At 42.5% G+C, this 21,996-nt stretch overlaps 2 protein-coding genes across 2 annotated transcripts in view; one reads left to right on the top strand and one right to left on the bottom strand.

Moving 5' to 3' along the window:
- The window catches only part of LOC123769769 (uncharacterized), a 56,903-nt gene extending 41,629 nt beyond the window's left edge, over positions 1–15,274 (bottom strand). Inside the window, exon 1 of the mRNA XM_069301436.1 lies at positions 15,251–15,274. The gene's annotated coding sequence lies outside the window, so the exon portion shown is untranslated. The remainder of the gene's footprint in view (positions 1–15,250) is intronic.
- LOC123770116 (uncharacterized) lies at positions 11,239–11,995 on the top strand. The gene is made up of 2 exons (XM_069301063.1): positions 11,239–11,294; positions 11,446–11,995. The coding sequence occupies exons 1-2, from the start codon at positions 11,239–11,241 to the stop codon at positions 11,993–11,995; spliced, it is 606 nt and encodes a 201-aa protein (XP_069157164.1).
- Positions 15,275–21,996: the final 6,722 nt, after the last annotated feature.

Genomic DNA, 21,996 nt, shown 5'->3' with positions numbered 1-21,996 from the left:
GAGATAATGATATTGTCATCTGTCCGTCTCCCTCCCTGTCTCCTCACATACACCTACATATACACACACATACTGTTCATGCATGTCAACACTAATCTATGCACTAAAAGCTAAGTTAAGCCACCTGTCAGCCATCATCACCACCCCTGCCAGTTTTGTCCAGCTCCCTAATCTATCCTTTCCTTCCCTGGCAGCCGGGTTATACAATAATGCAAGCACAGATGACGCTTCAAACTCATAAATACATCAGAATGTCCTTCAATATATTCATAGAAAATGAACGCCGCATTCAAGTTGAAATTAAATCCATTTTCTCTCATTAAATATATATTTCTGCCTGGCAGGACAGGTACTTATCAAGACAGTGTCCCAGGCTTCCCGGGGGAGTTATAGCCCTGCTCCTGTGCCAGGCTAGTCCACTACGGGCTCGCCATAGCCCGTGCTACTTGAAACTTTTTGTTCAGAGTAGCTGAATCTAAAACAACAACAAGTTTCCCGGCCCACTCGTCGCTTCAGTTGTAAATTACTAGCAACTGCAGTTGCAAATATTTTATATAAATTATTAAAATTAATATCACCTATATTGTTTATTCCCCCCTCACGCAAAAAAATATTTCTTAATACATTTTAGATCATTGAGTGCCTTCATCGCTTTGGTTAATGATGTAATCTGACTTTAAATCTGCATTATAATCTAAGCATATGCAGCAATATATGGCTATTTCGGCGGATAGGCGGTTCCAAAGGTTTATAATAATACAGTAGTAATAATTGTGTCGGGGGACAGACTGTAACGGGGGTCGGAAATAAAAAAAATGTAGGAAATGGAAAGAAATGAATAATGCAGTAATGAGTGAGGGTTTGGGGTGAGGGAGGTAGAGAGGTGGGAATAAGAGTAAGGAGTATTGGGAGTAGCGAAGGAGTGTCAGGTAGAGAGGTAGGAGGGAGGAGTAAGGAAGGAGTGGTCAGGAGAAAGGGAAAGTTAGAGGAAGAGAATGGGATCACTGGGGAAGTAGAAGTTAGTAGAGTAGTAGAAAAGGTAGAAGAGTAGAAGCAGAAGGTAGAAAGGGCTGCCACCATGCATTCTAGTTCAGTATATCCAAGACAAGGAATGGAACTTGTCTGTACTCTAAGCTGTTATCAAATGTTAACATATATCATATATTATCTGCTGTAAGCATGTACTCATACTCTAAGTCAGTGAACTCAAGAGTGCTCCCACTCTAGCTTGCAATATATCAGAAAATCCAAGAGCTAGGAAACCCAATTAAAGTCAGATTAAAAAGTAAGTTAATCAATTATATATATTTAGTATTAACAGTATCAATTCAAACAGTTAAACTTAATGTTCACTATGTCAAGATAGTCACCACTATCTTGACAGTCACCACTATCTTGACAGTCACCACTATCTTGACAGTCACCACTATCTTGACAGTCACCACTATCTTGACAGTCACCACTATCTTGACAGTCACCACTATCTTGACAGTCACCACTCAACAATGAGTCACCACACAAGACATTGAGACCACTAGGGCTGTCTGCCCCTGATAATGCACAACACCTTAAGTCTGGGAAACACAAGATAAGTCACTTTAACGTTCAAACACGCCAAGGACCAACCCTAAGTAGAACTGACAGCCTGTCTTGGCTGCTGTCTGCTGATGCTCTGCTGTCTGCTGATGCTCTGCTGTCTGCTGATCCTATGCTCTCGGATATACAGTTCCCTGGGTATTTATGTGTGAACCAGGAGTAAAACTCCTCCTACTAAGTAGAGAGCTTCAGGCCATCTACCTACCACGCCTTACACAGCGGCTTGTTTGAAGGACACACCCAGCTACCTGGCTACACTTATCAGCTTAGTAAGGTCAAGTCACACGACCTGACCCCTGGTCAACTTGTGGTCATTAACTCCTAGAGGTGTGACTTTTGTAATTACTACAGGCCGAGTCTTGTCTGACTGACTCATGTATCATGGGAAATATTAACTAAACACCTTTATGGTGTTACAAGACAGCCAGTTTATATATACAGTACATGTTAGGCACCTCCAAAGGTGCCTCTTGATAAGCACCGCCAAAGGATACCTGATCAACTGGGCTGTGACTCATATGTCAAGTTGCGAGTAGCCTGACGACGCGAGCAGCCGCGTCAAACAGCCTGGTTGACCAGTCCAGCAACAAGGAGGCCTAGCCGACAACCGGGCCGCGGGGACGCTAAGCCCCGAAATCTTCTCAACGTAACCTTAAGGTAAGATAGGCTTATTATCTAGGTCCCGCCAAGGTCGAATTACTACACTCCCCCATGATGCAGCCGCACAAGTTGACTAACTCCTGGGTACCTACTTACTGCTAGGTGAACAGGGACATTAAGTGATAGGAAACGCGCCCAACCATTTCTGTCCCGGCCGGGATTCGAACCCGGAATTCTCTATTGTGAGTCAAGAACGAACCCGACTGTACTACCGGGATCCACTGGGTCCTGGTAATCGGTTATGTCCCTATGGGTGAAAAAGCATCTCCTATTTTCCATCCTACATTGTGGCTTGTTGAGCTTGAACCCGTTGCTCCTTGTTTGTGTCACATCTGACCTTCTGAAGACGTTGTGTAGATCAACATCCTCCAAATTGTTCAGTATTTTAAGTTTCGATGAGATCAGCCTTGTCATGTCTGGTTTGCATTGTTATTAAGCCCTGTGGTGGCCCTCAGCCGTTCCTGGCATAAGAGTCGACTTAGTTCAGGAATGATTTTTGTCGCCCAGAGTTGAAGTTTCTCCAAACCAGATATGTTTTTCTGAAGATGAGGCCTCCATACTTGGAGACAGTAATCCAATAGTTTATGGCTTTCTGTCTGTCCTCCCTTTTGAAGTTCAATATTACATTGGACTTTTACTAAGATTCTGGATATCCAGTCCGTTTTCTCGTTCTGCCACAACGTAAAAAATGCAGCTGTTTTACCTCGCCAGAAATGTACAAACCCAGCAACCTAAACTGTTCAGGCCGATGCACAAAAAACCTCAGAACTTCAGTGTTTTAATTTGTACTAATGAGTCTCACTTCAAGCAGATTGGTTCCGTTAAAAATGTGACGCATTAGATTAGAGAACGGGTTGACCAACATTCTGGGGAGACTTTGTAAACATTATGGAACTATTTGTTGAGTTCCTCACAGACTTTCTTGTCACTTTCTGTGGAGATGTTTCCTTGTCTCCTTTACCCTCACCACATCATTTATAGTTGCTTTCCTCTGTGGCTATAAATCCTTATCCTGATCTTTTCCAAGTTCTATATAGTCGTAATGGCTTGACGCTTTCCCCTGATAATTATCTTTCCCCTTCCCTCTGTTGCTATGCAACAGCTTTGTCTTGTGCCTTACTTTGGCCGCTATGTAGTTCTCAAAGGTGACACTCTGCAACCACTTGGGGTGGACGGTAGACCGACGGTCTCGCTTCATGCAGATCGGCGTTCAATCCCCGACCGTCCAAATGGTTGGGCACCATTCCTTCCCTCCGTCCCATCCCAAATCTTTATCCTGACCCCTTCCCAGTGCTATATAGTCGTAATGCCTTGGCACTTTCCCCTGATAAATCTCTATCTATCTGGTGGACTCATGTCTGGCTCCCTACTGTTCTTCAACGACACAATTCTTACATCCACCATCACTGTCATAATAATATAAATAATAATAATAATTTATTTAGGAAGAGTACATACATAGTTGCAGCGTTACAGTACAAACATTCTGTTAGATTTAAAGATAGAGGTAGTACATACCTAAAGCCACTAGTACGCATAGCGTTTTGGGCAAACGCATTCGGTTTCGTCATAATAACAATGGTTTCCTGTTTAAAGAGAACGGAAACCTATTACGTTATCAGAGGGTCACCCAAGGCTAATAACTGATCTTTCACAGGATGCAACCCACAACAGCTGCCTAACACCCTTGTAACTACTTACTGCTAGGTGGCATCGGGTGTAGGGAAGTGTGTTCAAGAGTCTCGGTCTGCCCGGGTATCGACCACGGAGTGAACATGTCTCTTGTCGCCTGTGTCACCGACTCTAACTGGGTATTGGGTAGAATTTTGCGCCCCCAAACAGTTCCTCACCTTTAGCTTTCATCCCCCATTGAGCATCACAAAGTCCCCGGACTTACATGCCATAAAACCGCGTTTTATTATACAAAGTGTTTTACCTAATGTCTGCATTATCTTCTTTCTCCCCTAAGAACGGCTGTTGCAATTCGTGCATGGGTGAGTGGCTGGGTCAGCACACTGCGTCACGACATGGGTGAGTGGCTGGGTCAGCACACTGCGTCACGACATGGGTGAGTGGCTGGGTCAGCACACGCCGTCACGACACATTAGTGACCCCGTGAGCCAAAATGTTAATTGATCTTGCTGTAACTTGGCCAAATGGTCAACGAATATAGCAACATGGCGTCGTGTTTGTTATCGACGCTTCCGTTTTCTCTCGAGGGAGGGGCGTCTCACGTAGACTGTTGTATTGACTACCTGTTGAATATTCCGAGGATTAGTATCTCCGCGGCCCGGTCTCCTGGTTGCTGGTCTGATCAACCCGGCAGTTCGATACGGCTGCTTGCAGCGTGACACGTATATGACGTGTGGCGGGAGTGATTATAATCCAGTATAGCCCCAAAATCTGTTGATGTAGAATGCTGAGGGAGTGCAGATTTCAATAACTTCATGGTATGATTAGTTTATATTAGTTCTCCTTCAAACTGTCTTCTCCCCAGGCTAATATTGTGCCCGTTCTCCTGAATTCTACATCCAATTTTGATTTGTATACTCCCAGGATGGGACACAGGCAGCCTTTATTGACTTAAAGTCAGCTTTCGATGTAGCGAATGGCGAAATAATATTAGAGCAACTTGCAGGCGACGAGTCACAATAACGTGGCTAAAGTATGTTAACCAGACCACACACTAAAAGGTGAAGGGACGACGACGTTTCGGTCCGTTCTGGACCATTCTCAAGTTGATTGCCTCAAGTCACAATCGACTTGAGAATGGTCCAGGACGGACCGAAACGTCGTCGTCCCTTCACCTTCTAGTGTGTGGTCTGGTCAATATTAGAGCAACTTGCTGAATTTGGAATCAAAGGTAATCTTCTGAGTTGGATAAAGAGCTACCTATCCAACAGGCGTGCTAGTGTCCTATTTAAAGGAGTTAAAAGTTCAAGAACAGATGCATTCGAACTAGGCACACCTCAAGGTGGTGTCCTAAGCCCTATGCTCTTCAATATACTTATGCACAAACTTATCCATGACATACCTGTACAACCTACGGAAACTGTTATATGTTATGCTGATGATATTTGTATTATGGCACACAGTAAACCAAGGCTACAAGTGTTACTTGATGCATTCTCCAAGACAGTAGTAGAATGTGGCCTCATAATCTCTGTTGATAAAACAAGGGTTCTTATTCCCCATTCTCTTCATGTTAACTGTACTATTAATGGAGTGCCCATGGAGACTTGTGTCTTATAAATATCTTGGAGTCGAGGTTAATGCCACAAATCTCATCAGCAACCTGCGCAAAAAACTTATTAAATGTCTTAAACTTCTCAAAACTCTTGTTGGCAAAGGATTTGGCATTAACATAAAATATGCTCGTAGTTTTTATATTGCCTTTATACGATCTGTTGTTGATTATTATGCCTTGCATCTTCTTAATTTTTCTCCTAAACAACTACAAGGTCTAGATGTAGTACAGAATGATGCCATGCGCATCATCCTGGGTTGTCCTAGAACTGTCAGAATTGTTAACATGAGAAAGGAACTAAAATTTCCTTCTATTTACGAAAGAATAGTTCTACTTAGTACTATGTTTTGCGCCAAAACTTTGAAAAATAATGGTGCCCCCAGCTCTATTCAAATTAAATTGAGATCTATTCTAAACAATTCTGACTGTTCCCTCAATCCGCCGCAAAAAGCTCCTTACAGTGTGTGGCTCAGTTGTTGTGCCATTAATCTTATGATACTGAATGTGTCTCTTAATCCTGATAAAACTGTTCATTATATTCCCCCCTTGGAAAGATGTGGAGGTTTCTTTACATTATACACCCATCAGTGTAAAATAAATGTAAAACACTGAAACTATGAGATGTATAACATTAGAAGCTTCAAAATCTCAAACCAACTGAATCCTATGCCTTTACTGATGGCCCAGTGCAATTAGGCACTGGTAGAACAGGTTGTGCATGTGCAGTATATAAAGGGAAGGAAATGATCATGTCTGGTACAGAGACTGAACAACTGGGCAAGCACGACACAGACTGAGCTATTGGGCATTTATCTAGCCACTGAATACCTTAAGCTCAATGGTGGTGGAGTGATATTCTGTGACTTTAAAAGTGCTCTGCAGTTCTTAAATAACCCATCACAATGTATGTCGGAAGTAGCTTGTAATATTAAATGGAATGTAATTTTTGCCAATGATAATAACTCTTGTATAAAATTTGTGTGGATCCCATCCCATGTTGGAGTTGGAAAACATGACTTTGTAGATCGATTGGCCAATGAGGCTTGCAGGAAAGAAAACACTGATTATGACTTTGGACTATCTAATGCAATTATTAGAAACATACAAATTAAATAAATTTATTCAGATTTAAAAGAACTAAGAAATGCCCAGAGACCTGAAAGCTGCAGTATTAAAAGTTGTGACAAGTTTTGTAATAATAGGTATTTATATGGTCAGCACAGTAACCGGACCAGGCAATGCGATGTAGCCATTGCTGTAATTCGTCTTGGTTATAGACACATCTGGCAGGTCAGTGAGGCTGAGCCACTACCAGAATACTCAGATTGTAAACTCTGTGATAAACCTTTAATGCATTCACTAGAACACTATATTGTTGAATGTGAAACCGTAAAGGACTTTAGACCTCCTGGCCTCTTGTACCACCAACTGTGTAACTATTTCATTGACTCAGGTGTTCTGGACGACATCCTAACAATTTATCCAAAATTTGCTTGTCCATTTTAAAGAATGAAGAACAATTTTAATTATATTATTTTTAAGCTGCATCACTTATGAACCATCCCTGCCCTTGTGTGGCAGTGCACAATAGAAAGTTGTTTTTACATATTCGTACATTAAAACTTATTGTAACCATGATATATATGTGTTTCAGCCTACAGTTTAGACTTATTGTCTTGTGTATGACCCCCTGTCCTGCGTGACAGTGAATACCAGCATTATCATCACTTTAAAAAGACTACTTGAAATCCTCAGATTAGGCAAAATTGTAATTAAATTTTGTCAATAAAGATGTTAATAATAATAAAATCCAATTTTGACGTATAATTTCCCTTCGGCCAAAAACGGAAATAGTAGCAGCTTCGCAAAATTGACGTGATATTCCGTTTTCTGTTCGTGGGTCCTGGGGTTGGTTAGGATCAGGCACTTTAGTACACCAGTTTAGTGATGTTGGGAAGGCTCGGGAGGACGGGTTGGCTATAATGGGCGCCAATATCTGTTTCGCCGCTCTAAATGGTCAATTACACTATGTTGTCCAACACTTTTCCTTTCAAAATGTGAGCCAAATGGGCCAAAAATGTCAATTTGATTCAGTTTGTTGTACACCTGTTAAGTCCAGCCATTATTGTAATGATTTGTAAGTTGTTACCAACATAATTTCTGATTTGATTCTGCCTGTCGGCCGAGCGGACAACACTTGTGGACTTGTGGTCCCGGGTTCGATCCCGGGCGCCGGCGAGAAACAATGGGCAGTTTCTTTCACCCTATGCCCCTGTTACCTAGCAGTAAAATAGGTACTTAGGTGTTAGTCAGCTGTCACGGGCTGCTTCCTGGGGGTGGAGGCCTGGTCGAGGACCGGGCCGCGGGGACACTAAAAGCCCCGAAATCATCTCAAGATAACCCTGACTGGGCATATTACAAATACTATTGCTTCCAACTCTTGAGATGTGAACTACCCTTAGGCATTAACCACCAACAACACAACTAGATCAATCTATTTAAAGTTCATGAACTTGGGAGACAATCTGGATAAATATATTTTTGTATATTTTTAAACTATAGCATTCAACCAATAAACTTGTAACTATATCTCCTAATTATATTTGCGTTAGACCCGAAACATATTGGCTTATGTTGCGTTTATTTCTTACATACGAATTTTCCACTTTTTTATCAAATGTATATACAGCACTTCAATATAAGTTAATAATAATTATTATTATTATTTCTCAAAGTAATTTTAACCAGTATAAACACGATTGTACTGCATTTGTAAATCTCAATAACATTTAAATTGTCACCATATATAACTGAATTTACCATATTAATTATGCAAACAGGCAATTTAAAATTATCTATATATTATTTCCCCTGACGAGGCTATTGTCACTTGAAAATAAAAATTAGGCTTCACACACACACGCCTCCTTCACCATCTATTTCTGCCCTACGCAGGAAGACGCCATTATACACTAACTTTCATATTAAAGTACGTTAAAACTTACATATTAGCAACAAGTTTCCTTTAGATTTCTCCCTGGGCTTAACTCAAGGCGACAAAATCCCTCACAAGAACAACTAAGTTGCCTCTGGCAAAGTTTGGGTCACAGAGTTGCCAAACAGAAAATCCTGTGAGGGATATTTTATATATTTTTTCTAATTTGTTTCGTTGTATTGTTAGTGTGTGTGTGCGTGTGTGTGTGTGTGTGTGTGTGTGTGTGTGTGTGTGTGTGTGTGTGTGTGTGTGTGTGTGTGTGTGTGTGTGTGTGTGTGTGTGTGTGTGTGTGTACTCACCTAGTTGTACTCACCTAGTTGTGTTTGCGGGGGTTGAGCTCTGGCTCTTTGGTCCCGCCTCTCAACCGTCAATCAACAGGTGTACAGATTCATGAGCCTATCGGGCTCTGTCATATCTACACTTGAAACTGTGTATGGAGTCAGCCTCCACCACATCACTTCCTAATGCATTCCATTTGTCAACCACTCTGACACTAAAAAAGTTCTTTCTAATATCTCTGTGGCTCATTTGGGCACTCAGTTTCCACCTGTGTCCCCTTGTGCGTGTTCCCCTTGTGTTAAATAGACTGTCTTTATCTACCCTATCAATCCCCTTCAGAATCTTGAATGTGGTGATCATGTCCCCCCTAACTCTTCTGTCTTCCAGCGAAGTGAGGTTTAATTCCCGTAGTCTCTCCTCGTAGCTCATACCTCTCAGCTCGGGTACTAGTCTGGTGGCAAACCTTTGAACCTTTTCCAGTTTAGTCTTATCCTTGACTAGATATGGACTCCATGCTGGGGCTGCATACTCCAGGATTGGCCTGACATATGTGGTATACAAAGTTCTGAATGATTCTTTACACAAGTTTCTGAATGCCGTTCGTATGTTGGCCAGCCTGGCATATGCCGCTGATGTTATCCGCTTGATATGTGCTGCAGGAGACAGGTCTGGCGTGATATCAACCCCAAAGTCTTTTTCCTTCTCTGACTCCTGAAGAATTTCCTCTCCCAGATGATACCTTGTATCTGGCCTCCTGCTCCCTACACCTATCTTCATTACATTACATTTGGTTGGGTTAAACTCTAACAACCATTTGTTCGACCATTCCTTCAGCTTGTCTAGGTCTTCTTGAAGCCTCAAACAGTCCTCTTCTGTTTTAATCCTTCTCATAATTTTAGCATCGTCCGCAAACATTGAGAGAAATGAATCGATACCCTCCGCCAAACCATTACGACAATATAGGACTTGGAAGGGATAAAGATTTGGGAACAGGACCGTGCCCAACCACTTAGACGGTCGGGAATTGAACGCCGACCTGCATGAAGCTTCACTCTACCGTCCGACCCAAGATGACCCTCGTGACATAATCAAGACCCTCGAAGATCACACGAAGCTGTCACTTGTATTTGAGTTTATATCTTATTTAAGAATAAAGAAAACCAGTGGTGTAAGGACTGTGCCCTGAGGCACAGAGCTTTCAACTGCCCTTGGACCCGATTTGATTTGGTTGACTGTTGCTTTTTGCATTCGGGTTGAGAGAAAACTGAATATCCGCCTGCCTACTCTACCTGTTATTCCTACTGACTTCATTTTGTGGCCGATCACTCCAAGGTTACTTTTATCAAATGCCTTTGCAAAGTCCGTGTATACCACATCTGTATTCTGTTTTTTTCTAATGTAACAGTGATTTTGTCATAGTGGTCGAATATGTATCAGAGCGTCTCTGTGTCAAATGGTCTCTGTGTCAGTATGTGTCCGGGTGTTCTCTGTATCAGTGGGTATGTGTCCGGGTGTTCTGTGTCAGTGGGTATGTGTCCGGGTGTTCTCTGTGTCAGTGGGTATGTGTCCGGATGTTTTCTGTGTCAGTGGGTATGTGTCCGGATGTTTTCTGTGTCAGTGGGTATGTGTCCGGTGGTCTCTCCGTTAGGTTAGTGGGTATGTGTCCGGTGGTCTCTCCGTTAGTGGGTATGTGTCCGGTGGTCTCTCCGTTAGTGGATATGTGTCCGGTGGTCTCTCCGTTAGTAGGTATGTGTCCGGTGGTCTCTCCGTTAGTGGGTATGTGTCCGGTGGTCTCTCCGTTAGTGGGTATGTATCCGGGTGGTCTCTGTGTCAGATAATACCTGTGTAACGCTATAAGTTAAGAGGGTGGGTGGGTGTCTGTGTCACATGGTCTCTTTGTTAGCGGTATGTGTCAAGGGAAAGGGGCCTCTGTCGCAGGGTGTATGTGTCAGAGGGTATGTGTCAAGGTGTATGTGTCAGAGGGTATGTGTCAAGGTGTATGTGTCAGAGGGTATGTGTCAAGGTGTATGTGTCAAGGTGTATGTGTCAAGGTGTATGTGTCAGAGGGTATGTGTCAAGGTGTATGTGTCAAGGTGTATGTGTCAAGGTGTATGTGTCAGAGGGTATGTGTCAAGGTGTATGTGTCAAGGTGTATGTGTCAAGGTGTATGTGTCAAGGTGTATGTGTCAAGGGGAGTATGTGTCAGAGGGTATGTGTCAGAGGGTATGTGTCAAGGTGTATGTGTCAAGGGGAGTATGTGTCAAGGTGTATGTGTCAAGGGGAGTATGTGTCAAGGTGTATGTGTCAAGGGGAGTATGTGTCAGAGGGTATGTGTCAGAGGGTATGTGTCAAGGTGTATGTGTCAAGGGGAGTATGTGTCAGAGGGTATGTGTCAAGGTGTATGTGTCAAGGGGAGTATGTGTCAGAGGGTATGTGTCAAGGTGTATGTGTCAAGGGGAGTATGTGTCAGAGGGTATGTGTCAAGGTGTATGTGTCAAGGGGAGTATGTGTCAGAGGGTATGTGTCAAGGTGTATGTGTCAAGGGGAGTATGTGTCACCATAGGATCATCCGTTAGTGGTTTATTATGTTAATGAGTCTGGCCTTAAATGTGATATTTCCTGCTTAAAACGTTATATTGGGAACTAATAACATAACCGACGCCGCAAGGGAGAAAACCGACGCCGCTAGGGAGAAAACCGACGCCGCAAGGGAGAAAACCGACGCCGCAAGGGAGGAAACCGACGCCGCTAGGGAGAAAACCGACGTCGCAAGGGAGAAAACCGACGCCGCAAGGGAGGAAACCGACGCCGCTAGGGAGAAAACCGACGTCGCAAGGGAGAAAACCGACGCCGCAAGGGAGGAAACCGACGCCGCTAGGGAGAAAACCGACGTCGCAAGGGAGAAAACCGACGTCGCAAGGGAGAAAACCGACGTCGCAAGGGAGAAAACCGACGCCGCAAGGGAGAAAACCGACGCCGAAAGGGAGAAAACCGACGTCGCAAGGGAGAAAACCGACGTCGCAAGGGAGAAAACCGACGCCGCAAGGGAGAAAACCGACGCCGAAAGGGAGAAAACCGACGCCGCTAGGGAGAAAACCAACGCCGCAAGGGAGAAAACCGACGCCGCAAGGGAGAAAACCGACGCCGCAAGGGAGAAAACCGACACCGCAAGGGAGAAAACCGATGCCGCAAGGGAGAAAAATGGCGACAAGATATAAAATAACGCACTTCTATTTCTCTAATTAAGTTGAAGAATTGAATGGAAAATTGCAAAAAAACATGCCAGACTGCGCTAGGATTCATCAAATATTTACGCAGCCATTTACGAAACCTGTGTATCTTTCAACAATCATGGAAGCTTTGTTTATATTAATACAGTTTACGAGACTTCACAACTCGCGGTTATTATTATTATAAACCACCTCGTAGCGCTTCGGAGCTCAGAAACTGTAAACAAAGCCTCCATGATTGACAAAAGATGTATAGGTTTCGTAAGACGAAGCGTAAATGAGTCATGAATCCTAAAAAAATCAGCCGGTCAAGCATCTTATTGCTTCGTAATTACAATTATTACTTAACCAATTATAGGTATAGGTTAAGTAATAATTGTAATTACGAAGCAATAAGATGCTTATGTTAACATACTAAGAAGGTTAGGTAAGGTCGGTGTTTTCTATGAAGCTTTTCAAGGTAAACTAAAATATTCACAACAAATTAGTATGTCACATATGCACGTATTTAATAAGTCAATATTGACTATAAGAAAGTGCGAGAACGGGTTGCAAGTTTCTCAAAATAGAAGTTGGCATCGTTCCAGAGTAAACACAGAAAACTGAATTTCTGGGACTTGTACAAAGGCAAGAGAAACGGAGGCAATTGAGTAAAGTGTTTAGCTAATGAGCCTTCGGGGCCCTTATGGCAGAATTCCATGAGTAATCTTTCGCAACATTCTGTGTTAAATGATGTACTGAAATATTCAATAAAGCGCAGACCTTCCATCGCTGTATTTGTCAGATAATACGGACTTATAAGTACAATAAACGGATCTGTTTTCTATTCGACAGAAAAAATAGTTTTTAATGTCAGAAGCGTAACATTACATTTTTTTACGACAATCTGCATTTCACAGCTTTTGAATCTGAGTTAATAATTAAGACAGAATACGCTTCCCAAAACTGTGTGAGTACAACGTAATGAAAACATGATTAGTGGGAAAATTTGCCGCGAAAAGTTGGAAAATATGTCATTACTAAAAAGAAAAAAACGATATGAAAGCAGTAAAATGTTAAATTAGATGACTGCGTGTCCGTGTGGATAGGCCTAAGTGTTATAATTATACAAGTTATAAGGTAAAATTTAGCCTCTATGACTCAGAATGCAAACTGCGTTAAATTTGCTCGACTTGTTTCAGAGAGGTCCGTGGACCAGGCTTCCAGCTTACGCACGCACGCACGCGCGCACACACACACACATACACACACACACACACACACACACACACACACACACACACACACACACACACACACACACACACACACACACAACCAAAGAGCCAAAAGCTCAAACCCCGCAAGCACAACAGGTGAGTACACACACACACACACACACACACACACACACACACACACACACACACACACACACACACACACACACACACACACACACACACACACACACACACGCGCGCGCACGCACTGCATTTCCCTGGATTGTCATAAAGCCTTTGGCACTTTCTCGAAAGCGACTATCATACAAACTCGAAAAACAGGCTGATGTATCGGGCAAAGTACTAAAGTGGGCGAAGGAGTACCTTTTGGGAAGAAGACAGAGTCATAGTAAGAGAGCTGCTAGACTGGAGAGAGAGAACGAGTGGAGTACCTCGAGGGTCGAAACTGGGGCCCATCCTGTTTTTAATAATGTAAATGATCTAACAGAGAAAGTATGTTCATTCTTATCCATGTTTGCTAACAATGCTAAAATGATGCGAACCAGAACTGAGGAGGACTGCAAAACATTACAAGATGAACTCGGTAATCACCTGAGTTGATCTGATAAATGGCTACTAGACTTTAACCCTGACAAGTGCAAGACTATGACGATAAGAGTTAGAGTAACATATACCATACTGGCAAACGTCCGGTTATCCTTCAGCAACTTGGATAAGGATCCCATCCGAGTGCTGTACTGAGTATGCCCCCAGCATGGAACCCCTACCTAAAGATGCCCAAAACAAAGCTAGTAAAGGTCCAAAACTATGCAACAAGGTTCGTTCCTTTAGGGGGACTAATATATACAGAAAGGCTGAGGGAACTAGGCCTCACTACACTGGAGGAATGAAGGAATAGGGCAGACATGATATTAACGTACAAAATACTAAAGGTGATCTATCTTGAGTTGATTTGGGATTGGGATTGACAAAGTAGATATAGAGGCAATGTTCAAATTAAGGAACAGTAGACCGAAAGTGCATAATTGGAAACCGGAAACATAGATGAGTCACAGGGACGCCAGAAAGAACTTTTTCAGTCTAAAAGTCATTGTGAGAGAAATACCTGGATTGATAAACGAGGAGAATTACATAAGACCATAAATCTGGTTACTAGAATCATAAATTCGCAACTGAATAATTAATGTAAATAATTCATAAAAATGTAACACAAAATAAGCTAATTCTTAGCTGAAGGTAAGGGGCCTGATTCACGAAGCCGTTACGCAAGCACTTACGAACCTGTACATCTTTTCTCAATCTTTGGCGGCTTTGTTTACAATTAATAAACAGTTAATGAGCTCCGAAGCACCAGGAGGCTGTTTATAAGAACAACAACAGTTGAATGGGGGAGGTTTTCATGCTTGTAAACTGTTTAATAAATGTAACCAAAGCCGTCAAAGATTGAGGAAAGTTGTACACGTTCGTAAGTACTTATGTAACTGTTTAGTGAATCTTGCCCAAGGTTCCTATGCTGGGTTGTAAAGCCAACTCCTCGATTCATTGATTCTGGTAATGGGCTGTAGCAGGTGGGGTTCTTAAGGCTGAACTAGGTCATGGATAACAGAACCACAATACACCTGCGGGTATTCTTACGCATTGAGTTTGTATATTTTACAAGGATAAATTGATAAAGACAGTTCTATAACTGTAAACACTGATAGGGTTCATAATCAAAGATCTGAACAAGGTACGTAGTTTAACCTAGCTCTAGAAATATGGTAACAGCCAATTATCAATTGTTCTGATACTCTCAACAAAGTAGTTGTGTAATACAAGTATAATACATAGGCAATATGCAAAGAAAATATTATATGCAATAAAATAAACTAATTGGATAAATTTAGCTTAATGGATATGTCAATTAAATGACTGATGAGTTATACTAAAAAATTATATACACAAGATAAAGATATTCAGATTTATATGAATATTCAGAAATAAAAGAGGTTCATTCACTGAAGAAGATAAATCAACTCACTAATTGGCCAGGCGTCGCCTCGCTGCCTATCGACTCTCAATTTATATACGGATGTATTAATGTCATAAAGCATAACATTGGCCAATCTACGCTCTAAAACAATTAATAACTTATCCTGAAATTGAGAACCCGGAGCCCAATCTTGCACGTTGTCACATGATCTTGTTGAAACGAGGCTCTATACTTTGACAAGGGAATATGGCAGATTATGTTGGTAGCTTTTACTGTGGGACGGCTTCTTGCCGCCCGCGCTAGGCTGAGACCCGCAATGTCTCGTGGCGAAACTCCAGGCACCCGAGTTCGACTTCACTCCTCTTGATATAGAGTTCTAAAGGTCGCAGTACACATCAGACTATAGGTCAGGGACCTCTCGAGTATCTTGGGAATTACCACTGGTGATTAGATAAGTCGGTTTGTGCGGTTATGTTCGTTGAAAATGTTATCAACACTAGACGTGTGTGTGTGTGCTACGCTTCGATGTCAACAATGGATAAAACTTGGCGCTTCTCCCACCGGCGGCGGCGTCCGCCCTCCACTCCAGTGAAGGTGCCGATAATGATTACAAACTAATTATTTATATTATTTTGACTGATAATTGAGATAAAGTTATATCACAAGATAAACACCTAGTGGATTTAAAGATTATTAACAGTACTTGTTAGAACAATTTATCCTTTATTGTGGATTTAAAAATATGTGGAGATTATAACTTTGTTCCAACAATATTTTGATTATCTGGAAGCGTCTAGATTCTTATCATCACATGTACAATGTTATAAAGGCATTGAGCCCAGTGATGTACTTGACCAAATGGTCATGTAGGCGGCTAATGCAGATATTGATGATTCTTAAATCATCAGTAGAGATATAATTCTGATGTAAAATATAGATATGGTATAGAAATATTTCATTTCTTAAATAATATGGATATGGTGAGTGGAATTTTCCAGTCATAAATATTGGATTGGATGAGGAAGTCGTCGAAACCAGTTCGAGACCCTACGGCTTTAAATATAAACATGATAAGATACACAAGGGAAAGGCGGGGCTTAGGAGCAAATGCTCGACCCTGGAAGCTCAACTAGATGAGCACAACAGGAGAGTCCTCCCTCCCCCCCTCCCTGACGTGCTCGCCCTGCAACATAGTAGAGAACATTATGGAAGAAGCCAACTGAGCACAGAGAAAGGATACAATGTGTAAGATGTACCTTAATACACACACACATGTTAAGCGAAGAAAACGGTGCCCAACCTTGCCTAACAAAGCTACTAGAGGTTGACAAGAGAAAGAGTCGATGATTAACCACAAACAGTGGCGATGGGAAGACTGCCTGGCTATATATATTATATATACATTATACTGCATCATCTTATACTTAACGGTCGTATTTACACCTGAACGGTCGTATTTACACCTGAACGGTCGTATTTACACCTGAACGGTCGTATTTACACCTGAACGGTCATATTTACACCTGAACGGTCAAATTTACACCTGAACGGTCATAATTTACACCTGAACAGTCATAATTTATACCTGAACGGTCATATTTACACCTGAAAATAGTTAAATAGGGACAGTGAAAGTCAGTCAGGTGTGACGACGCTGAGACCTCACAGGAAGTAAATAGTAGTCAGATGTAGACCAATCAGTGGTTAATACTACCATTACCATCCCCTTAACTATCCTCGTACACGGCCAATTAACACCTAATTGTGTTCTCCTCGAGCGTATATGTAATTAGTTACCCAACAGCGTAATTTTTTTAAAATTAATAAAAAAAATTTAAACAAAAAACGAAGAGATGACCTAAATCCTGCCATCAAAACCCGATCCCTTAAAAAAATATTAATATGGACTTAAAGAATGGATCGGAGATCGCATTCAAAGGAAATTTTAAGAGTGACTTTTACTCTTCAAATTCTCCGAAGATCCTATTATGAGTTGATGAGTCTTGGAGGGGACAAAAGCTCTGATTGCGTCAATCAGGCTTCCTTTAGTCAACACCTTACGTCTCAAGTGTATGGTTGGTTATGTGGGGTTGGGGGGGGGTGTTGGGGGGTTGTGGGGTGGTGGTTGTGGGGTGTTGGTTATGTGGGGTGGTGGTTGTGGGGTGTTGGTTATGTGGGGTTGTGGGGTGTTGGTTATGTGTGGTTGTGGGGTGTTGGTTATGTGGGGTTGTGGGGTGTTGGTTATGTGGGGTTGTGGGGTGTTGGTTATGGGGGTTGTGGGGTGTTGGTTATGGGGGGTTGTGGGGTGTTGGTTATGGGGGGTTGTGGGGTGTTGGTTATGGTGGTTGTGGGGTGTTGGTTATGGGGGTTGTGGGGTATTGGTTATGTGGGGGTGTTGGTTATGTGGGGTTGTGGGGTGCTGGTTATGGGGGGTTGTGGGGTGTGGGTTATGGGGGGTTGTGGGGTGTTGGTTAGGGGAGTGATGGTTATGGGTATGTGGAATGATGGTTAGGGGGGTAAGGGGTGATGTTTAGGGGGGATGAGGAGTGGTTAGGGGATAGGGGGATGGTGTGGGGTGATGGGTAGGGGTGGTCTGGGGTGCAGGTGGGTGGAACAGGTCCTCCAAGCACCAACACTAGCGAGCCCTCCCTCTCCCTCATCACCACAAAACAACTTACCTAATGGGTTCGAGTCATTCTTATCACCATTTACAAACGAGGCTAAGCTGACGAGAATGTATACAAAGCCAGCAAAGTTCCTCAATAAGCACCGAACACTGCAGATGTGGTCAGACAAATGGCTACTTGAATTCAACCTCAGTAAATGTAATAGTATGGGAATTGGACAGGGAGGAAATCATAGATTAAAACCATAATACATACTGAAAGGGAAGCAATCAGCTGGAGTATGCATAAATGTGATGGCTTTGCTCTTGTTTCTATGCCTCCTTATGTATATGAATCATTGTCTTCATACAAAAGCAGGTTCAGAAACTATATTCATAACAATTTATACAAATCCTTACAATAATAGTTGAACTAAACAAGTATTCAGCAGTCTAAATAAAACTTCAAACTTTCCCATCAAGTGGGAAACATTTAGCTTACAATTTGCATGGTGATACACATTAGAAAAACAAAATGAAGTTTACGAGTGGAGTGACGAGACAGATACTGACTCACTATTCACCAGAATATTCCCATGATGAGAAGACAAGGTGGAGAGGAGCTGACACGACCCAACCACACCCCGGTGTCCCCAGTATGGGAGAGACAGACCCGGGGAGCAGGTAACTGCCACAGTTTTAAGACAGAAACAGCTATAAATTAATAGCATGTTTTCTTGCACTTTGTTTTGTATTAAAAATCATCGAATTTAGCAATATTTTGACGTTTAAGACAGTATAAACTCACCACTGTGAGTATAGCACACTTTAGATCAGCATTTCTGAACACAGAACATTAGATCAGCATTTCAGAACACCGTACACTGCTTATGGAAGTCAGTTCTGAAGTACCATGAGCTCCGAGGACATGCTTAAAGAAATGATCCTCTAAATATCTGAACAAAAATCAGATGAGACGTGACAACGACGTATAAGATACTGAATCAGATGAAGTGGACGAGGACAGACTGTTTCATGTGAGAAGCTGTACTATATGTCACACGTGGAGACTTTAAAATACATATCAGTCACAAGTATGTAAGGTAATATTAATTCACTGTAAGACTAGCCAAAACGTAGAACGAACCAAGAGGTTGTTAACAAGACTTAACAACAAGAGGTTGTTAACAAGAATTCAATTTACAGCTTTAACAGTAACAACATTAATCGCCGGTAATTGAGCCACTCATCCTCTCAACGACCAGGTCGCGTTCTTTACGCTTTCGTAACCAACGTTACAAATGCAACCTATTAGGAAAAATGACCGCTTACAGATATTCACAATTTCGATGAATGGGACTCAAGAGAACAAGGGGGGGGAGGAGGGGGGTTCGCAGGTTTGTGGTTAGGTTGAAAGGTTGAATGTTGACACAGTGGCAGATCAAAAGAACGGGCTGACCTGAGAGTGGGATGTACCAGATACCCAAACGTGGAGCTGCGAGCCCCTAGAGTTAATCTTCAGTATAAAAAGCTGGTTGGGTTACCGTTACCTTTGGCAGGTGGCTACAGGTGACGAAGCTTCCAATCCTGAGCACTCCAGTTGCAAACTCTGTGAGCAGGAACTACGGCACGATCTCCCACACTACATCACTGAATGCCCAGTTATTAGACCTTTCAGACCAGTTGGCATGAGGTACCTGGAGCTTTGCAATTACTTTATTCACTCTCGTATTCTTGAAGATATCCTCACAGTGTACCCAAAATTTGCCAGTGCCGGCTACTAAACATATGGCCCTGTATGACTAACCATTCTGCGAGATAGGGACTTTTATTACCACTGCTGTCTTATTCACTCTTGTGTTGATGATATCCTCATAATGCACCCAGAGTCTGCCAGTGCTGTATGACTAACCATCCTGCGAGATGGGGATTTTTTAGTACAACGTAGCTAGCTTTTTGACACACACTGTACTCCCCTTCATATAGTCTAGGGCAGCGAAACAAATGCACATGTACCTAATATATTAATAAATAAAAAATTCGAACCACTTATCCGGCTTCCTCCCCGTTACTCAACCTCTTGGTAAGTAACTTCACATCTCCCAAACCTTAGACACACGTAGGTAAGAATCAACACACATACTCAGACCTCACACTCTGAGGGGGCCGGTGGCTGAGTGGAAAGCACGCTTGATACGTAATCCTGTGGTCCGGGGTTCGATTCCCGGCGCCGACGAGAAACAATGGGCAGAGTTTCCTTCACCCTGATGCACTTGTTACCTAGCAGAAAATAGGTACGTGGGAGTTAGACAGCTGTTACGGGCTGCTTCCCGTGTGTGTGTATGTGTGTGTGTGTGTGTGTGTGTGTGTGTGTGTGTGTGTGTGTGTGTGTGTGTGTGTGTGTGTGTGTGTGTGTGTGTGTGTGTGTGTGTGTGTGTGTACTCACCTAATTGTGCTTGCGGGTGTTGAGCTCTGGCTCTTTGGTCCCGCCTCTCAACCGTCAATCAACAAGTGTACAGGTACCTGAGCCTATTGGGCTCTATCATATCTACACTTGAAACTGTGTATGGAGTCAGCCTCCACCACATAACTTCCTAATGCATTCAATTTGTCAACCACTTTGACACTAAAAAAGCTCTTTCTAATATCTCTGTGGCTCATTTGGGCACTCAGTTTCCACCTGTGTTCCCTAGTGCGTGTGCCCCTTGTGTGTGTGTGTGTGTGTGTGTGTGTGTGTGTGTGTGTGTGTGTGTGTGTGTGTGTGTGTGTATGTGTATGTGTGTGTGTGTGTGTGTGTGTGTGTGTGTGTGTGTGTACTCACCTAGTATACCTTGTGTGTGTGTGGTGTGTGCACTCACCTAGTATACCTTGCGTGAGTGAACTCACCTAGTATGTCTTGTGTGTGTGTGTGTGTGTGTGTGTGTGTGTGTGTGTGTGTGTGTGTGTGTGTGTGTGTGTGTGTGTGTGTGTGTGTGTGCAGGAATGACCAAAGTAAACACAATACAGTTCCCAGTGTGAGAATTTAATTAGAATTAAGTTAGATAATGTAACCCATCTATGTGTTCTTGTGTGTGTGGTCATGTTTCTATGTGTTCTTGTGTGTCTAGTCATGTTCCCACGTGTCCTTGTGTGTCTGGTCATGTTTCTATGTGTTCTTGTGTGTGTGGTCATGATTATATGTGTCATTGTGTGTGTGGTCATGTTCCTATGTGTCCTTGTGTGTGTGGTCATGATTATATGTGTCCTTGTGTGTGTGGTCATGTTCTTATGTGTCCTTGTGTGTGTGGTCATGTTCCTATGTGTCCTTGTGTGTGTGGTCATGTTCCTATGTGTCCTTGTGTGTGTGGTCATGTTCCTATGTGTCCTTGTGTGTGTGGTCATGTTCCTATGTGTCCTTGTGTGTGTGGTCATGTTCCTATGTGTCCTTGTGTGTGTGGTCATGTTCCTATGTGTCCTTGTGTGTGTGGTCATGTTCCTATGTGTCCTTGTGTGTGTGGTCATGTTCCTATGTGTCCATGTGTGTCTGGTCATGTTCCCACGTGTCCTTGTCTATGTGGTCATGTGTTCACCTGTTATTTTCATCCCACATGGGCCTAAAGTATCTGAAAAGACTTTACACAACAATACAATATTTGCACAAAGTTCAAAGATCAAACACAGAGCGCCAGTGGTCATTGCGGTACTTGGAAAGATCAAATTCGAACTGTGCAACAAAAGGAGGGACTCGGTCAGTTTTCAATCGTTCAAAACGAGCCGAACATTCACACTCAAACAAACACACTTTTTTTTTACACCTTTCTGAAGCGGTTGTGGTGTATTATCGCTCGCGTGTGTTTGTTTGTGTGTGTTTTAGTAAAAGTGATATGTCAAGAAATTTACAAATTAAAAAAATTAAGCAATGTTTTGGTGTGTTTATTTGGTATTAATGTGTGTGTACTCACCTATTTGTACTAACCTATTGTGTCTGCAGGATCGAGCACTGACTCTTGGATCCCGCCTTTCCAGTCATCGGTTGTTTACAGCAATGACTCCGGTCTCATTTCCCTATCATACCTGGTTTTAAAATTATGAATAGAATTTGCTTCCACAACCTGTTCCCCAAGTGCATTCCATTTTTCCACTACTCTCACGCTAAAAGAAAGCTTCCTAACATCTCTGTGACTCATCTGAGTTTCCAGCTTCCACCCAT

The sequence above is a fragment of the Procambarus clarkii genome, chromosome 45, assembly GCF_040958095.1.
Source record: "Procambarus clarkii isolate CNS0578487 chromosome 45, FALCON_Pclarkii_2.0, whole genome shotgun sequence".
NCBI lineage: Eukaryota > Metazoa > Arthropoda > Malacostraca > Decapoda > Cambaridae > Procambarus > Procambarus clarkii.
Note: the sequence above shows the minus strand (reverse complement) of the source record. Positions and strands in the feature narration are given on the sequence as shown.